The sequence below is a fragment of the Rhinichthys klamathensis genome, unplaced genomic scaffold (genome assembly GCF_029890125.1).
Source record: "Rhinichthys klamathensis goyatoka isolate OS25496 unplaced genomic scaffold, OSU_Roscu_1.1 h1tg000819l_1, whole genome shotgun sequence".
In the NCBI taxonomy this organism is placed as follows: domain Eukaryota; kingdom Metazoa; phylum Chordata; class Actinopteri; order Cypriniformes; family Leuciscidae; genus Rhinichthys; species Rhinichthys klamathensis.
This window is the reverse complement of record NW_026607205.1, coordinates 971,316-992,500: the sequence shown is the minus strand read 5'-3', so window position 1 is coordinate 992,500 and position 21,185 is coordinate 971,316. Positions and strand designations below refer to the sequence as shown.

The 21,185-nt window shown below is 41.1% G+C and overlaps 1 protein-coding gene across 3 annotated transcripts in view; it reads left to right on the top strand.

Annotated features, from left to right (window-relative positions):
* LOC130078127 (guanine nucleotide exchange factor subunit RIC1-like) overlaps nucleotides 1–21,185 on the top strand; it is a 42,641-nt gene that overhangs the window by 1,750 nt on the left and 19,706 nt on the right. The window contains exons 2-8 of one of the 3 annotated variants that reach the window (XM_056243637.1): nucleotides 6,277–6,384; nucleotides 7,013–7,155; nucleotides 10,042–10,178; nucleotides 10,750–10,838; nucleotides 11,465–11,553; nucleotides 13,723–13,867; nucleotides 18,932–18,980. In XM_056243637.1, coding sequence (XP_056099612.1) covers nucleotides 6,347–6,384; nucleotides 7,013–7,155; nucleotides 10,042–10,178; nucleotides 10,750–10,838; nucleotides 11,465–11,553; nucleotides 13,723–13,867; nucleotides 18,932–18,980 — 690 coding nt within the window. In that variant the 5' untranslated portion in view covers nucleotides 6,277–6,346. Of the gene's footprint in view, nucleotides 1–6,276; nucleotides 6,385–7,012; nucleotides 7,156–8,457; nucleotides 8,533–10,041; nucleotides 10,179–10,746; nucleotides 10,839–11,464; nucleotides 11,554–13,722; nucleotides 13,868–18,931; nucleotides 18,981–21,185 lie in introns of those variants that run through there. The other 2 variants (XM_056243636.1, XM_056243638.1) reach the window with 2 other exon arrangements.

Genomic DNA, 21,185 nt, shown 5'->3' with positions numbered 1-21,185 from the left:
CATACACTTGAATTTAATTTAAACGTTTACTTCAGTAGAGGTATGGCCACTATTACAGATATAAGTCGACCAACATTACTTCTCTTATAATAGCTTTGGATTGGCCATGCCGTGGTTTCCCACGTACACTTATCTAAAGTAACATTAAATTAAAACAGAGGTAAGACACACACAGATTTAGGTTGGTCAAGCAGTGTTTTTGCTGTTCTAAACGGAAATTCACTTCTTGTCTTTGCGAACCAAGTACACTTGAATTAGCGCCAATTATTAGTTTTTACTAATCTGACGCAAAACTTGCACTAACATACGAATCCGTTTAATCTCCTTGGCAGGACAATGTCAGAGTCAGAAATGTAACAATTTTTTATGTCAAGTAAATGTATCATGCCAATTTTATAATCAATTCAAAGATAATAAATACAAAACATCAAATGCTCTGGAATAAAGAGAGAAGATGCGAACCCGACATTAGGAAATGCATGATGTGTAGTGTTTTGCATACACTCATCACGGGCTGATTTGAGTTACAAATCGCCACGAGCCTCTTCAGCATCTCCCTAAATACTCAGACCACGGCAGAAACCTCTTTTCACATGTAAACATGAGTTCACAGTGGGAAATTGCTTTAATCACCGTCCCAGACTTACTGGGGGGACAGACGTTGCTTGTCATGGGACAAACACACAGCTGTTAAAGAGGTCATATAATGCCATTTTTGTACAAGCTAATATGATTCTTTAGGGTCTAAATTAAAAGTTTGTAATATACTTTAATTAAAAACTCTCATTAGTATTGTAAGAAAACACTTATTTTACCTGGTTAAAAACAGCTCTGTTTTCAGCACGCCGTTTCAGTGCATATGCCTTTAAATGATAATGAGCTTCGCTGACCCCGCCTCTCTGTTCTGTGCGTACACCGTTTGTAACACAATAACACAATAACCATAACGCGTTGTTCAGTATAAACGTGGAATTATGAATTATATTGAGAACGCCATACATAGAAAACATGCCGTAATGTACCCTGAGTGTAAACCTTAGACGCATTCATTGTGAAGCGTGCAGCTAGCAATTTGCAAAGATTAACATAAATATTAATATAAAGTTTAATAAAACGTTACACTCACTTCAGTTGTTCTGGAGGTTTAGCAGGAACACGAATAGCTGGTACCGATCCTTTCTTCATGAGCAGCTTCTTAGCAAAACCAGCTTTACACTGATCCTCGTTTATAAAGCAGTCCACTGAGAAATGATTCGGCAAACATGAGAGCATTGACGTTGCTCGTGGGGAATATTCCCTTCGAAAACAAACTCAGCCACTGCGTCTTCAGCGGTTCGGATTTAGGAACATTAAAATGACTGTGTTCGTTATTACACCCAAGAACAGAACACCACAATCACTTAGACGCCATTCTGCTCATAGACAGTGCTCCAGCATATCAACAATGACCGCGCCGGTCCGCGCAGACTATGATTGACAGCTCACTCACGAGCGAGGGCGGGTCTGTGTTGAAACGATGCTGTCAATCAACAATCGTGGGAGGGGCTTCCGAGCGTGTGACGTCACAGGCTCGAACGGCTCGATTTGAGACAGGGGAAAACATATAAGGAGATTAAAACAAAAACACTGGATGGATTTTTATCATTATATGATGGTTGTGTACAGGCACTGCCAACACACATTTCAGTACAATCAACTTGTAAAAGTGCATGTACCATTATATGACCCCTTTAACAAGATATCTCTAACCTCTCCACACTGGTTTACTTCTGTGGGAATGAGACCTGTGTACCAGTCGCACCGAGACATTTCAAATGATACCAAACATGTATAATACTGTATGATAATTGCTTATTTTAAACCATATAGATGTTTGGGTGTATTCAGGTCGGGATGGGTGAAGGGAATGATGTGTAAATTGGGAGGTGATCAACTCAAGTGTGATCGTGTGGTGGTAATATAGCAATAGTTCAAAGGCTTATTTCCTTTGTTTTCTCAGAGAAGTGTCCCTCTCTTCCAGTTTCTCAGTCCAGTCCCTCCAGAAAAACTTGATTATGCGATCGCATGATTTAGTGCATAATCAGCCAAAGTCCGCATATTTATGCAGGGGCCGCATTTTTTCAAATACGCCGCACTTTCGCTGCATAAATTGACGATTTCCGTGCAAAATATGCGGGGTTTGCATGATTTCATAATCCTCGTATTTTCGTTGCAAAAAAGTTTGCTTCACACAAGAGCAGCCATTTCCACCTGTTGCCATGGGAACATTATGAAGTGACGCAATTGACCCTTCGCTAAGCCACGCCCGAAAACCGCCACTGGCCAATCGTATCTTAGCAACCGTAACTAGGCGCGGGAGGTCTGGCAAGCTTTCGAGCGAGGAGCGTTGTGTGCATATGGATTGTGCAAATCTGATACCCGGTATCCTAAAAGTTTGGAATTGTTTTCCTTCCCGAAAAATCTAAAAGCCAAGGGGAGACATGATGGGCGTGGATCAAGCAGTGTGGGAGACCCCGTTCACAACTTATTCGACAGGATTAACAAAAACACCTATTGCTTGGAAGTTAGAAATAATGACGGCTCTTTGTTCATAATGCATATATTTTAACGTAAAATAAGACGATTAAAGACAAGACGGAGGCTCACTGACATACTTTAAAATATATTTAAGCATTTTGTTAATCGACGGCCTACTACCCCTGACTGAGTAACGTTAGCTTTACACTAACACTAACTCCCGGTGTTAGTGTTATTCCACAAGATTTATGGATAAATCTGGATAAACTGTTTGATTTATAATTATTAGATTATTTTCACATTTCACTTACCCTGCTGTGCACGAACATAGCTGTTCCTCAATTTGTGTGTTTCCCATTTGAATGATCAGCGTATGAGGCGGTTGCTGTTTGCGCAGGCACCATAGGCTTTAGCTTCATTTTTTTAAGAAATTATTCTCAAATCGGTTGCATATTTTGTCGTGGATATATATCCCTCGAATGCATACTGCAGTCCCTTTTGTCTTGCTCTCTCAGATATTTAACATGTTCGCTAAAAATGACTAATTATCTCATTGGGAATGTCTGACACCGGTGCATACACACTGTAATAGACGTACCAGGCGCGAAAGCTTGACAGGCGTAGCAACAGTAACTAGGGAGGGCGGGGCTTAGCGAAGGGTCAATTACGCAACATGAACATCATCGAAAAGCTGTAAAACAGGAGCACACTTTATTTTTTTATATTTTATTATCTATTCATCAAGTTGTAGCATATTCCTTTTGTAAAGCTACAGAACTTGTTTGGCTCATCAATGTTTTGTAAGTTTGTTGTGTTTATTAAGGTCTGAAATAAAACAAGATGAGAACTGAAATATTCCAGCACTTTCTGTGATGTATATGCTTGCTTATCATAGGAAGTAATAAGAAATGACTCTTTACATTAAAGCAACACGCCGACTTTTTGGGACTTTAGCCTATTCACCGTATCCCCCAGAATTAGATAAGTCCACACATACCTTTTTCATCTCCGTGCGTGCTATAAGTCTATCTGACGCACCCACCGCTAGCCTAGCTTAGCACAAAGACTGGATGTAAATGGTTCCAGCTAGCATACTAATCCCAATAAGTGACAAAATAACACAAACATTTTCCTATTTACATGTTGTGATTTGTATAGTCACAGAGTGTACAAATAACAAGGTCATATGAGAGACACAGCCATCTTTTAACCGTATAAATACTGGGAGCTATATTCTCAGAAGGCGAAGCACTGCTACTTGGGCGGAGTGATTAGCGCAGCACCCGAGACGCACCGTGATGAGGAGCAGAGAGTTCGTTCAGAGTTGGAGTAATAAGAGTCAGCAATTACTAGATAGTAAAAGCATAGTTTATCATGGGTGTTCGCTGTATTGTAAAGAGCTGCGACAATAAACAGGGGAGACCAGGTAATACCATGATGTTTCATAGAATTCCAACCGTAACATAAGAGCAGTCTTAAATTAGTTAAATAGTTTGAGATCCGCGTGCAGCAGCGGCTGGTTTTAAAGGGACAGCAGCCAATAAAGTTTTCTGTCAGTAAAGTTAATCTAAGAACAAAAGGAACAGAGAAAATTACTCACTGCTCTTGACTAAATAACTTTTTTTAGCTTTAATAAGAATTAGTCTATATTTAATTTATTTATGCCGTGCGGACTGTTTGATAACTTTATTAAATTTCTGTATACGCCCTACCTGTTACTGTGCGTTCACACCGGACGCGAATAGCACGTCAAATTCGCGCCTGACGCGTCTAGTTATACGCTTGACCACTTTGTGTTAATTCGCGTGTCAGAGGCGAAATCCGAAGGCGAAAGTTTCGAAACCCGTCGGCGGCCATCTTTTTAGATGTTTATCGAGCATTAGCATTAGCATTATTCGAGAGAGTCACCGCTGGTATATGCTCTGGAGAGCAGAAACAGCTGCGTAGGGGACATCGTCGCTGTACTCGGGTCCACCAGACCCTCCGGAGGGTTTCAGGAGTTTCACCATTTGCTCCAGGAGCTATAGGTTTGGTGGACCTAACGGTGAGGACGCTGACGAGGACAGCGTAGGCCGTATAAGCCCTCGGCCTCCAGTGGTCTATGCCTGACGAGCCCGCGCTCTACAGCCCGGCGCGAGGTTCACCCTCGCCCGCATCCACCTAATCTGTCATTTATTTTTGTTTTGATAATAAATGTAGCCTCCAAAAGTGAAACCTGTCCTGTGATTTTTGTTTAAGTTTTTATACAACAAACACAATTTAGTGTATAAAAACTTAAACAAAAATCACAGGACAGGTTTCACTTTTGGAGGCTACATTTATTTTGGAGGCTACATATCTATTCTAGATATGGAATAAATAGCATTCAATACAAAATGTGAGTATCTCTCATATATTGAAATCGAGTTTTTATGTGAAAGATTTGCTTTGCACACCAAGCATTTTTGTCATATTACAAAATAATTTATTGAGGCCAAACATAAAATAACATTATAAACTGTCACTTCACCACGTGACAGCAGCAAGCAGCTAGGCTCCTGATTGGTTAACGCGGCGCGAATTGACGCAGAAGTTCAGATTTTTCAACTCGGGCGGCAGACGTGAATTTGCGTCAAACGCGAGAATGCACAAAAAGCACTACATAAAACATTCGCGCGTAACGCGCCAGACGCTCGATTCGCACCATTCACGCGAACTTGACGCTATATACACGCCGCAGGAATTTTTTATGCGCGTAACGCGTCTTTGGATTGACTTAACATTGAAATCACTCGCGCCTGACGCGCTATTCGCGTCCGGTGTGAACGCACACAGGAACAGCACAGGTAAATATGACATTTATTTTGGGTTTATGTGAGGATTGTTTGAAGTTCACTTAAATTAAAAGTTGTTTGTTATATTTTTTTGAAGCCCAATAAATGTTAAAAAATTGTTAGGTTTCAATTACACTGTAATGTTGGATGGCTATAATTGTTTAAAATCATTTTTATCCAGATATCAATAGCTGTATTAGTATATCAGTGATACTGACCTTCATTCATAAAAAGATGCCATTAAACAAGTATTTAAAATATACTGTCTTTATGTTGTCTCTACATTCATTTTATATTTAAACTAATATAAACCTATAAAAATGTAAGGGTTTTAATTGCGATTAATCACAGAAAAAATGTGTGATTAATCGAGTACATTTTTTTAATTGATTGACAGCACACACACACACACACACACACACACACACACACACACACACACACACACACATATATATATATATATATATATATTAAAATGAAAAAAGACATCAAAAAGCATATTTAATTTGAAGATTCCTGCAGAAACCCTGGTTGCCGTAACAATGTGACTGTGCGCTGAGTGACGGCCTTTCAATGCGCACAAACACACACACCTGTAGCCCATTAACCTCAATTAGACTCCAAAACACACACACACACTCTTCAGATCTTCAAATGTCAGTGTTCAGGATGGCGTTTGTCAAGTCAGGACATGTTCCACACACTCTGTGTGTGTGTGTGTGTGTGTGTGTGTGTGTGTGTGTGTGTGTGTGTGTGTGTGTGTGTGTGTGTCGCTGTGCTCGTGTTGTTTTCATCTCTCATCTGTAAATATCAAGGAATATAAAATGCTGTTTAAGGGCTGGGACTGTGTTTATAATGGTGTGTGTGTGTTGTGTGTAATGAAGCATTCAGACTAAATCACACAGACTTAACAGATTATGTTATTCTTCCGTGTGTGTGTCAGGGGCAGTGCTCGTGTTAAGGTGACTCCGGGCTATAAGGAGGAACAGTGCGCTCCAGCTCTGACTCTCGAGATGAAGAAACCTGTCGACCTGGAGGCTCCTATCAGCTGGTACATAAACACACACACACACACACACACACTCACTACACACGCACACACACTCACAATCACAACACACACACTCACTACACACGCACACTCAAAACACACACACACTCACTACACACGCACACTCAAAACACACACACACTCACTACACACACACACTCAAAACACACACACACCACACACATTCATTCACACATTCACACACACATTCACACTCTCACATTCACACTCTCACATTCACACTCTCACACACAGACACACACGCGCACTCACACACGCGGAAAACAAAAACATTGTTAATCGGTTTAGTTAGCAATAATAATCCTGGTGTGAAAAAATGAGCAAACCAGGACTCTAGATGAAGTTTGAATATAAGTTCTAACTGGTAGAAAATGTACAGCACAACTCTTGCAATGAAAATAACCTGTGTGTGTGTAAAGGTGACCTAACGGTGTGTTGGTAATCGTGTCTGTGTGTGTGTGTGTGCGAGAGAGAGAGAGAATGTGACCTAACGTTGTGTTGGTAATCAAGAGGCTTTGTGTGTGTGTGTGTATAAATGTGACCTATCGTAATGTTGGTAATCCAGAGGCTTGATCTGATGTGAAGTGTGTGTGTGTGTGTGTGTCAGTCTGCAGACGCTCCAGGAGGATCTGTTAGTGGCGACGGCTGATGGTTTCCTCCACATGTTGCACTGGGACAGTGTCAGTAACGGCAGGAGAGCAGTGAACCTGTGCACCGTTCCCTTCTCCCTCGACCTGCAGTCCTCCAGAGGTCACACACTCTATAGACACACTCTATATACACACTCCAGAGGTCACGCACTCTATAGACACACTCTATATACACACTCCAGAGGTCACACACTCTATATACACACTCCAGAGGTCACGCACTCTATAGACACTCTCCAGAGGTCACGCAATCTATAGACACACTCTATATACACACTCCAGAGGTCACGCACTCTATATACACTCTATATACACACTCCAGAGGTCACGCACTCTATAGACACACTCCAGAGGTCACACACTCTATAGACACACTCCAGAGGTCACACACTCTATATACACTCTATATACACTCTATATACACACTCCAGAGGTCACGCACTCTATATACACTCTATATACACACTCCAGAGGTCACGCACTCTATATACACTCTATATACACACTCCAGAGGTCACGCACTCTATATACACTCTATATACACACTCCAGAGGTCACGCACACACTATATACACACTCCAGAGGTCACGCACTCTATATACACTCTATATACACACTCCAGAGGTCACACACTCTATATACACTCTATATACACACTCCAGAGGTCACGCACTCTATATACACTCTATATACACACTCCAGAGGTCACACACACACTATATACACACTCCAGAGGTCACACACTCTATATACACTCTATATACACACTCCAGAGGTCACACACTCTATATACACTCTATATACACACTCCAGAGGTCACGCACTCTATATACACTCTATATACACACTCCAGAGGTCACACACACACTATATACACACTCCAGAGGTCACGCACTCTATATACACTCTATATACACACTCCAGAGGTCACACACTCTATATACACTCTATATACACACTCCAGAGGTCACGCACTCTATATACACTCTATATACACACTCCAGAGGTCACGCACTCTATATACACTCTATATACACACTCCAGAGGTCACGCACCCTATATACAGTCTATATACACACTCCAGAGGTCACACACACAATATATACACACTCCAGAGGTCACGCACTCTATATACACTCTATATACACACTCCAGAGGTCACACACACACTATATACACACTCCAGAGGTCACGCACTCTATAGACACACTCTATATACACACTCCAGAGGTCACACACTCTATATACACTCTATATACACACTCCAGAGGTCACACACACACACACACTATATACACACTCCAGAGGTCACACACACACACACACACACACACACACTATATACACACTCCAGAGGTCACACACACTCTATATACACACTCCAGAGGTCACACACACCTCACACACTCTTCATTTACTGTATGACCAGTGAACCTGTGCACCGTTCCCTTCTCCCTCGACCTGCAGTCCTCCAGAGGTCACACACACTCCATATACACACTCTATATACACACTCCAGAGGTCACACACACTCTATATACACACTCCAGAGGTCACACACTCTATATAAACACTCCAGAGGTCACACACACACCTCTCACACACTCTTCATTTACTGTATGACCGGTGAACCTCAGGAGGTCACACACACACACACACACACACACACCTCAGACACTATATACACTCTTGAGGTCACACACACACCCACACCTTACACACCCTATATACTGTATGACCAATGAACGTGTTCAGATTTAATCCAAACAAAAGTTCCTGTGTGAAAAGTTCATCTCTGACGAACACATGAAATAACAATGCAGTATTTTTATTAACTTAGATTAATAAAGATTAATACTGTAACAAATGTATTGCTTATTGTTATTTAATGTCAAGTTAGGGCTACCATTTCTTTTAATGTAAACACTGTATTTGTGAATGGTGGTTACTTATCGTATTGTTTTGTTATACATTAGGGCTGTGACGGTGGCAGGCCGAGGGTGTTGGGGGGTGTTTTATTTATATATAAATAAAGAGAAGGCTTTACAAATGAACTTGACGCGCCTTACCAAGTCTGATAACACGCACTAACTGTGTCAAAAAGGATTTGACGTGCAAGTACAAAGGTAGGCGATCTTTCCTACAGCGCTCACCACAGTGAAGGATGCGAATATAATGGGCCTAATTAAAAGCGAACCAAAGGAAGACACGTTTATAATCCCCGGCGGAAATGTGTGAGACGTGAGTGAAGATTTGAGAAACGAAACGAGATTTCATGTCCAGGGGAATAAATAATGGAATAGTGTTAAATTCGCTGATGATCGGGTGCAAAACAGAAGCTTAAATGTAGAGCTCACACACAACTCTCTCCTTCCTCTCCAATCCACACGTTCGGCTGCGATGTAACGTTTAATCACTAACCTATTATTTCTTTTGTAAACGAAGCTTTCTGCTTCACTCCTGTCATAATATTCATGTAAAACAGCATTCACATACAAAAAACTGTGTTTTGGCGGAGCAGCCACAAGTTTACCGGCACAGCCCTATTATACACGCCAACTGTGTTTGTCAAGCAATTCATTAAACAATCTGACATTAACATATTTATTACCAATAATTAATGCCAGTGGCCGATAGCACAAACTGCTGAGACTAATATTGCCTAAGGCTAATGTTGCCAAACTGCTAAGGCTAATAAGTCAGTTACATAAAAAGCTAAAACCCTGTTATAATATTTTAGTTATGCAATATTAGTTAGTGCATTAATACTAACGAGACCTTTTTGTAAAGTGTACAATCTTTATTTGCTGTATGACCCGTGATGATCCTGACCGGTGAACGTGTTCGGGATAATCCAGTCAGTTCCCGTGTGTGTATCAGCATTGATTCCTGCACTGACACGAACAGAAACCTCAGCAGTGGATCTAAATAATGACGTGTGTGTGTGTGTGTGTGTGTGTGTGTGTGTGTGTGTGTGTGTGTGTAGGAGGGCCGTGTTTGGACCTGGAGGGCGTTTACATTCGGGATATGGAGTATTGCTCTACGCTGGACGGGTTTGCTGTCGTGTTCGATGACGGGAGACTAGGGTTCATCACGCCGACTGCAAACAGACTCGCCACTGACGTGAGTGTTCACACACACACACACACACACACACACACACGTTATGATTCACTGATACTGTATGTGCAGATTATCCTACTTTAACTTCAACTCTTCAGAGATGATTCTCAAGATGTACACACTCACATACACACAAACACACGTACACAACACAAATCACACCTGAGATAGACACACACACGCACACACACACACAACACATCACACTTGAGAGAGACACACACGCACACACACACAACACAAATCACACCTGAGATAGACACACACACGCACGCACACACACAACACATCACACTTGAGAGAGACACACACACACACACACGCACACAACACAAATCACACCTGAGAGAGACATACACACACTTACACACACACACACACACACACACTTACACAGCACGCTCCAGCATGACAGTAGTTGATCTGAAAGACTGACCACAGAAGAGCGTTTACGCTCATGTCTGAGAATGCGACACGTTTAGATTGCGTTATGATTTTCAGAAATACACTGGCTTTTGTGTGTTCATGTACTAATGTTGCGTGTGTGTGTGTGTGTGTTTCTCTGCAGCAGCTGCAGGGCGTTTGGGCCGCTGATGTCTCTGATGGCACGTGTGTCGCCGTCAACAACAAATACAGACTAATGGCCTTCGGCTGCGCAAGGTGTGTTTGTGTGTTTGTGTGAGAGAGTGAGAGAGTGTTATCTGTCTGTGTCTGTGTGAGAGAGAGTGTGTGTGTGTTGTTCTGTCTGTCTGTGTCTGTGTGTGAGTGAGTGTGTGTGATGTTCTGTCTGTCTGTGTTTGTGTGTGAGTGAGTGTGTGTGTTGTCCTGTCTGTCTGTGTTTGTGTGTGAGTGAGTGTGTGTGATGTTCTGTCTGTCTGTGTTTGTGTGTGAGTCAGTGTGTGTGATGTTCTGTCTGTCTGTGTTTGTGTGTGAGTCAGTGTGTGTGATGTTCTGTCTGTCTGTGTTTGTGTGTGAGTCAGTGTGTGTGATGTTCTGTCTGTCTGTGTTTGTGTGTGAGTCAGTGTGTGTGATGTTCTGTCTGTCTGTGTTTTTGTGTGAGTGTGTGTGAGTGTGTTGTTCTGTCTGTGTTTGTGTGTGAGTCAGTGTGTGTGAGTGTGTTGTCCTGTCTGTCTGTGATTGTGTGTATCAGGTGTGATACACTATAATATTTTAGTAGTTATTCTCAGTCTAGATATATTTCGTCAGATAGAAATTGCTCTTTTTGTGAGTGATCATCTCAGATCAGCAGAAGTGTGTGTGAATCATGTTTATGGTGTGTGTTGCAGCGGGTCAGTGTTGGTCTACATGATTGACAGCTCGACAGGATCCATGCAGCTCTCTCATAAACTGGAGTTAACCCCTAAACACTACCCAGGTGAGGCTCTCCTCTGCACTCCTGCGACCTCAGACACACACACACATGCAGGAGGAGGCTCTTATTAACCTCAGACCCACAATCCTCTCTGATCCACTGACGCCCCCTGGTGGCTGTGTGTGTGTGTGTTTGCCTTTGGCTTGCTTAGTTGGGGACATTTAATTTAATATTCAACAATATTATTGATCTGCTGCATTGACGGCATTATATGAGAACTGAACTGAGCTGGACAATGACATCACGGTTTTCACCAGAGCCGCTATATATATATATAAATGAACTAAATTAATAACTTTTTTAAAAACAAAAATGAAACATCACTAAGCTTACTTAAGCTGGACTGTGACGCTTTTTTCTTCTGGAAACATTAACTTTGTTGCATTATTATTATTGTTTGAGGCGATCTGTATTGTAAAAGTGCCGCTGTATAAATAAAGGTGACGTGACTGTGGGAATCACATCATCAAACCCTCACATCACGGACTAGATTTCCTTAGAAGTGTCAGTCTGTCACGTTTGTTTCCTGATCCCCTGAGATGAACCATTGTAACAACAGGAAGTGCTGCTGTTAACGCTGTTTGCTGAGGCTCAGACAGATTTTCCCTGCTGTAGTTTGGGAGTTTAAATCAAATTTCAGATTATTTGAACTGTTTAACAAAAAAATTTGAATGAGGCCAGATTAAATTTGTAGCTTTTTTGGAGACGCAACGTTTGATTTTAATGTATTATTAAATGTTGAAAATAACATTATTAACTATTAAATGAACTAAATAAATGCTGTACAAGTATTTTAATTATGTTAACTAATGTAATTAATTAATGTTACTAATGAAACTTTGTTGCAAAGTGTTAGTTTATCACTGTCCCTGCGTCTCAGTGTTCACACCATCCATCCTAAACACAGTAGTGAAAGTTTGCCCATGATTCACTCCTCACGCCGTCCTAGGCTTTATACAGGGAGATGTGCACCTGCTTACAGGACATTACACTAGTTTTCATTTAACACCTCCAGATGGCACTTTCTCACTTCAAAAAAATGGATTTTAAAAGCCTCCACTCTATTTTAATGTGAAATATTGCATTTATAAAAAAAAAAAAAAAGTTCTAATTGAAAAAATAGCTTATTAAAATTGTATAAATATTGCATAGTGTCATAAAATCCCTTCAAAATTCTAAATAATAATCAAAAAATGTTGAACAAAAATATTTTACATTGGTTTTCCTGGAAAAAAAGTTACATTTCACTGCGGCCACTTTTGAACCCTGCTAATCGCATATTCTGTCTGCATTAAAGGATTAGTTCACTTTAAAAAAAACTTTTGCTGATTATTTACTTTCCCCCATGTCATCCAAGATGTCCATGTCTTTCTTTCCACGCGTTCGTGACGTCATGTAATACGCAATTACGTTGAAACGGTCTCACAGAACAGAGCAAGGCGAGCATTTGTGCAAACTGAAACTTTTTTATTTATTTTTTAAATGACCAATGGTTTCGCTAGATAAGACCCTTATTCATCGTCTGGTGTCGTTTAAAGCCCTTTGAAGCTGCACTGAAACTGTCATTTGGACCTTGAACCGTTTGGACCCCATTGAAGTCCATTATATGGAGAAAAATCCTGGAATGTTTTCATCAAAAACCTTAATTTCTTTTCGACTGAAGAAAGAAAGACATGGACATCTTGGATGACATGGGGGTGAGTAAATTATCAGCAAAAGTTTTTTTTTAAAGTGAACTAATCCTTTAACTAGTAAAAACAAAAACGTTCCTGTCCCAGAACAAAAAAAAAAATCCCGTTCCAGTTTACTTTCCATATGCTGCTCCTCATGTCCCTGTGTCCTGGAAACATCTCCCCTGGTTTAGTGTGTGTGAAGCTGGTTTTAACACCTCTCTCTCTCTCTCTCTCTCTCTCTCTCTCTCTCTCTCTCTCCCTCTCTCCCTCTCTCCCTCTCTCTCTCTCTCTCTCTCTCTCTCTCTCTCTCCCTCTCTCCCTCTCCCTCTCTCTCTCTCTCCCTCTCCCTCTCTCTCTCTCTCTCTCTCTCTCTCTCTCTCTCTCTCTCTCTCTCTCTCTCTCTCCCTCTCTCCCTCTCTCTCTCTCTCTCTCTCTCCCTCTCCCTCTCTCTCTCTCTCTCCCTCTCTCTCCCTATCCCTCTCTCCCTCTCTCGTCCCAGATGTGTGGAATAAAACGGGCCCGGTGAAGATGATCCGCTGGTCCCCCGACTGCAGTGTTGCCATGGTGACGTGGGACTGTGGGGGCCTGTCCCTGTGGAGTGTGTTCGGGGCTCATCTCATCTGCACACTCGGAGAGGACTTCGCGTGAGTCACATGACTTCATCACTGTCCCTGCGTCTCAATGTTCACACTAAACACAGTGTGTGAGATTACAATAAGTGTGTCCCAAAGCATAGTGTGTTGAAGAGTATGACCGGATGATCTACTATTCCCAGTGGATTAGTGTGGATCCGTGTTCACTATAACAGCTAATATTACCCATGATCCATTGCACTTTGGAGGAAGATTCAGTACAGAACTACAAACACGAGTAAAAGTGTTGTCAATGTGCGTGACTGACGGTTAAGTAGAGAGGTTAGACAAAGGGGTTTGAGTGACTAATAATCAACAATTAAGCTGATTAAAAATATTAATGTAATGTCATCCGTGTTATATTTCATCTGCATTCTGCAATAACCACGTGAACTTTAATAAAGATCCGTTTGGCCATTATCCGTTTGGCTTTATTCTGCATTAATATGAGGAGTCTCGTCATGAAAGACCCGCGACTGCAGATCAACGAGCATTTCTCTGATACAGTAGGAGATTAAATGACATGTGGAGGATAGTGACAGGTCAGGTCAGTACGCGGCAGGATGATTGACAGGTCAGTACGCGGCAGGATGATTGACAGGTCAGTACGTGGCAGGATGATTGACAGGTCAGTACGCGGCAGGATGATTGACAGGTCAGTATGTGGCAGGATGATTGACAGGTCAGTACGCGGCAGGATGATTGACAGGTCAGTATGTGGCAGGATGATTGACAGGTCAGTACGCGGCAGGATGATTGACAGGTCAGTACGGGCAGGATGATTTACAGCTCAGTACGGGCAGGATGATTGACAGGTCAGTACGTGGCAGGATGATTGACAGGTCAGTACGGGCAGGATGATTGACAGGTCAGTACGGGCAGGATGATTGACAGGTCAGTACGCGGCAGGATGATTGACAGGTCAGTACGGGCAGGATGATTGACCGGTCAGTACGCGGCAGGATGATTGACAGGTCAGTACGGGCAGGATGATTGACAGCTCAGTACGGGCAGGATGATTGACAGGTCAGTACGCGGCAGGATGATTGACAGGTCAGTACGGGCAGGATGATTGACAGCTCAGTACGGGCAGGATGATTGACAGGTCAGTACGCGGCAGGATGATTGACAGGTCAGTACGGGCAGGATGATTGACAGGTCAGTACGCGGCAGGATGATTGACAGGTCAGTACGCGGCAGGATGATTGCAAGACAGTTTGATGCGGCCCGCGAGTCAAATCCTCCCAAAAAAAAAAAAAAAAAAAGAACTTCAGAACCTAAAATCTCAGCAATTACTTTTCCTGTGACAGAAAACACAAAATAGGCAAAGTGGCAAGCAGGGCGAGGCCAGTAGCGCGAGTGTTAATGAGTCACCTGCGCACCGGTTTCAAGTTTCTCACGGATGAGCTTCGGGGGCGCGCGCGCCACACCGGTTACAAGTTTCTCACTGATCAGCTTCGGGGCGCGTAAAAGGATCGGAACGAAGACAGCGGAGGACCAGGCATGGACTTTACTTTATGTGTGTGTGTGGTCGTCGTCCACGAGGAGCTACTGCTTTTACTTTCGTTTTGTCATTTGCGTATTAATGTATTAAAGTGGTTTAAACGTTTGCCGGTTCCCGCCTCCTTCTTCCCTGAACAAACCAACCACGTTACATTTAATATAATAGATAATATACAATATTATAAAATAACATAATATATTATAAAATAACATAAGAGAGTCGACGTTTCCGGGTGGTCGCTTCGCTTCCGACTGTGTCCGGGTCACAGTCAGAATGAACGCAACAGACACGTAACGTTAGCGGTGGTCATCGCTGATATGCATCATGGCGACTGTCAAAAAAAAAGAAAGGTAGATTCGCCGACAGCAAGTGGAATGAGTGGCCGACTAAAGGAATGAGTCTGTGCTGATTTAGTGGAAAGAGTTGAGCCCAAGCTGTGGAAAGAGTATTATATTATGTGACTGTTTTTGTGCTTTTATCCACCTCTAAATAGCTATAAATTAAGCTTATGTCGTTTTAGTTTCATATTGTTAATTATTAGTTTCATAGGTTGTTAAACCTGAGACGAACTCTTTCATATTGTGCTGCATTACTGTCAGTGTTGTTGACATAGACAGTAAAAGAAATGGACAGAGCGATCTCATTGGAACTCATGCCGCGTTCCAGGCAACCTGTAACCCGTGTTTTTCCAACCTTATACCTGTGAAAGTGCACTGGAACGGCAGTCAAACCCGTGACTTCCCACCCGTGAACTCGTACTAGATCGATGTACTCCCAGTTACGAGTTCTGACGTCACATAGCCCGCAAAACCATACAAAACAACAATGGCAGCCCCTACGGATGCAGTGTTTCTGCAGGCGGTACACAGTGAGAATACACTTTAGGACAATATAACGTTGCAGTCAAATTAATAATAATATAATAATAATGATAATAATAAACACACGATAATGTATTACAATGTTATGTGTCTGAAACAATAAGTATGTATATACACACACGATTATGTAATACAATGTTATGTGTCTGAAAAAATAAGTATGTATTTTGCGCTCAGGTAGTTTGGCGTGACTGGCCTGGAACGCTACAAAGTCGTGAGTCGTGGTTTGAAGTCGTGATTTACGTGCTCAAAAACCTGCCTGGAACGCAGCATCAGTTGAGACAGTTGAAGCCCACTTTTAGCGATTTTTGAGAACTTCCGTTCCTGACGCGCAGACTCAGACCGACTCAAACTAAGCTTGATGACGTGAGCAACCTGTCTGACAGACGTGAATCTTCTAGTAGCTGTGCGTGAAAATTGCCAACGTTAATCTTGCAGAGACGGGGAACTTGAGCAAAGAGTCCTTTATCGTGAGTGAGCAGGAGTAAGTATTCCGTTGCTTTTATGGACTCATTATCTATGGGCTTCTCCCTTGACGGGACGTCCCCCCGATTGGCAGCGAGCTTCTCCTCCTGTCTGTACGGTAATTTCTGTACAGCGCGACAGAGAGTCGAGTGGTTATGACGCAATCGTTAGCCTATTTTTACTAAAACTGTTTCTACGGGGCCATAATGTAACATAGAAGGTAATGGAGCCATTTATACATTGTCGTGTTTCTTTAGAAATAAATAATGGACAAATGGAGTCTTTAAACGCCTCAGATGTAAAGTTATTCGCTGTCAAAGTGACGCCAAAATGAATGGTAGTCAATGGAAATGCTAACGCAAGTGAAGTTCTGCTACAAGATGGCGGCACCCGGCCGGCTTCAACTTCCGGTCGATGGATTACCCCCTTGGTTGTTGACTATTACTGACGGTGAGGTTGCGCTGTTGACGCTCGCGCAGCCTCTCGAGGAGAAATCTACACAAATGAGCGCACACACACACACACACACTCAGTTAACAACATACTGCCTATAAAATATCTAAATGTGGAGTTTTTATATTTTTAACATATGTTAAGCAACCTCAATTAACACCATCACGATTAAAAATGTGACATTGATTTCCTACAACAGTTCAATAAACAGTTAAAATTAAGTCACTTACATTTTAGATGCAATATTGGCTGTTTTTGTTCTGTTTCAGCAGCGAAAATAGTTCCAAACAAAAATCACAGCAGAACCACGGCGCATCTCACAGGAACACTCAACCTGTTTCCATTACTGATTCAGCATTTTGAACGAATGATTGAGTCAAAGATTCAATGACCCATTCATAAACATCTGTCTCAATCTTGAATGAATCAGCCGTTTGAACAAATCGTTTGAATGAATCAGCCGTTTGAACAAATCGTTTGTTTGAACAATCGTTTGCAAATCGACTCACTCATTAAGACGGTCGCCTGCCGCCACCTACTGGCGGTTTGTGTTATGTTTAAAAGTAGATCATTCTTTCCAACGTTTCTTATTTGTAAATTTAAATCAATTTCATAACATTATTTTATGCAATTGTAATTTTTCAGTGTAAATGATTTAATTTGATCAGCCCTATAGTGTCTTATTATTCGAAATAATTTAATTTATTGATCAAATTTAGGAATTTAAAATGAAAGATGAAGCATATATTTAATAATATTGGGGGAGGGGATGCCCTTTAAAGGTGCAAATATTACAATATGCCGATTTAAATCAAAGCTAATTGAACACTGATGAGAATATTGTTTCAGAATAAATTAACAAAAAAAAATAAAAAATCCGGACGAGAAACTTTTTTACTCGGACAAGTGAATGACAGATTACTTGTCCGAAGGACAAGCGTATGAAAGGCTTAATGTCGAGCCCTGCCTATAGCAATGTCATCAGGATACACATACACCGGTAGGCAGTGGCCCACCTTACCGGGTGACCACGTCGTGGTCCACCAGAATTTATAGTTTACCCACCTCTTTTTTTACCACTACACCTCTGAATAAAACGTACGAGTCCCAGTCATGCCGACCCTCTCTTCTTCCTTCCAAACACTGAACCTCATTACAATGGCCCTTAAAAATGTTAAAAAATTGTAAATGGCCCTTGATAGGAAAAAGGTTCCCCACCCCTGCTTTAGGGCGTAGTGTAAGTACACACTAACAGTCATGATTTAGGGCGTAGTGTAAGTCGGTGAGTTGAGACGCAGCTCTTTAATGTAACCAGCATGATCACTGATTGAGTTTTGCATCTGGTCTAATTAGTGTTAATGCATTAGCTAATATTGCATAACATATATATTACAACAGGTTTTATTTTCTTTATGCAAAAATATTATGTCTTGCTACTTGTAATATTGTGGTGACCTCGGTCCAGTTTCATACAGCCACTAAGTCACTAACTAGCAATTTTATTAACTAACTAACTACTAACTAGTCTGACCAACTAGCAATTAGTTAGGCCTATTCAGTCTTATTTTCATATTCAAATGATCAACAGTCTTAACCAAAAATTAGTCTAACTAGTAAGATTAGTCTTAGCAGTTTGTGCTATCGGCCACTGGTGTTTATTATTGGTAATAAATACTTTAATATCTGATTTTTTTTTTATGAACTGCTTGACAAACAACATAGTTGACATGTATAACAAAACAACACAATAAAGTGTTGTTGTTCCTGATGCAGTTATCGCTCAGACGGCACGAAGAAGGAGCCTCTGAAAATCAGCTCTATGGTGAGTGTGCAAACAAGCTCTTTATTCAACATCATCACAACACCATTTATAACCAACACAACTGCATTCATAACCAAAACATCTCCATTCATAACCAACACAACTCCATTCATAACCAACACAACTCCATTCATAACCATAACAAATCCATTCATAACCAACACAACTCCATTCATAACCAACACATCTTCATTCATAACCAACACAACTTCATTCATAACCAACACAACTCCATTCATAACCAACACAACTGCATTCATAACCAACACAACTGCATTCATAACCATCACAACTCCATTCATAACCAACACAACTCCATTTATAACCAACACAACTCCATTCATAACCATCACAACTCCATTCATAACCAACACAACTCCATTTATAACCAACACAACTCCATTCATAACCAACACAACTCCATTTATAACCAACACAACTCCATTCATAACCAACACAACTGCATTCATAAACAACACAACTGCATTCATAACCAACACAACTCCATTCATAACCAACACATCTTCATTCATAACCAACACAACTTCATTCATAACCAACACAACTCCATTCATAACCAACACAACTGCATTCATAACCAACACAACTCCATTCATAACCAACACAACTCCATTCATAACCATCACAACTCTATTCATAACCATCACAACTCCATTCATAACCAACACAACTCCATTTATAACCAACACAACTCCATTCATAACCAACACAACTCCATTTATAACCAACACAACTGCATTCATAACCAACACAACTCCATTCATAACCAACACAACTCCATTCATAACCAACACAACTCCATTCATAACCAACACAACTCCATTCATAACCAACACAACTCCATTCATAACCAACACAACTCCATTCATAACCAACACAACTCCATTCATAACCAACACAACTCCATTAATAACCAACACAACTGCATTCATAACCAACACAACTGCATTCATAACCAACACAACTCCATTCATAACCAACACAACTCCATTCATAACCAACACAACTCCATTCATAACCAACACATCTTCATTCATAACCAACACAACTTCATTCATAACCAACACAACTACATTTATAACCAACACAACTGCATTCATAACCAACACAACTCCATTCATAACCAACACAACTCCATTCATAACCAACACAACTCCATTCATAACCAACACATCTGCATTCATAACCAACACATCTTCGTTCATAACCAACACAACTTCATTCATAACCAACACAGCTCCATTCATAACCAACACAACTGCATTCATAACCAACACAACTCCATTCATAACCAACACAACTCCATTCATAACCATCACAACTCCATTCATAACCAACACAACTCCATTTATAACCAACACAACTCCATTCATAACCAACACAACTCCATTTATAACCAACACAACTGCATTCATAACCAACACAACTGCATTCATAACCAACACAACTCCATTCATAACCAACACAACTCCATTCATAACCAACACAACTCCATTCATAACCAACACAACTCCATTTATAACCAACACAACTCCATTCATAACCAACACAACTCCATTCATAACCAACACAACTCCATTCATAACCAACACAACTCCATTAATAACCAACACAACTGCATTCATAACCAACACAACTGCATTCATAACCAACACAACTCCATTCATAACCAACACAACTCCATTCATAACCAACACAACTCCATTCATAACCAACACATCTTCATTCATAACCAACACAACTTCATTCATAACCAACACAACTACATTTATAACCAACACAACTGCATTCATAACCAACACAACTCCATTCATAACCAACACAACTCCATTCATAACCATCACAACTTCATTCATAACCAACACAACTCCATTCATAACCAACACAACTCCATTCATAACCATCACAACTCCATTCATAACCAACACAACTCAATTCATAACTAACACAACTTCATTCATAACCAACACAACTGCATTCATAACCAACACAACTCCATTCATAACCAACACAACTCCATTCATAACCAACACAACTCCATTTATAACCAACACAACTCCATTCATAACCATCACAACTCCATTCATAACCAACACAACTCCATTCATAACCAACACAACTCCATTCATAACCATCACAACTCCATTCATAACCAACACAACTCCATTCATAACCAACACAACT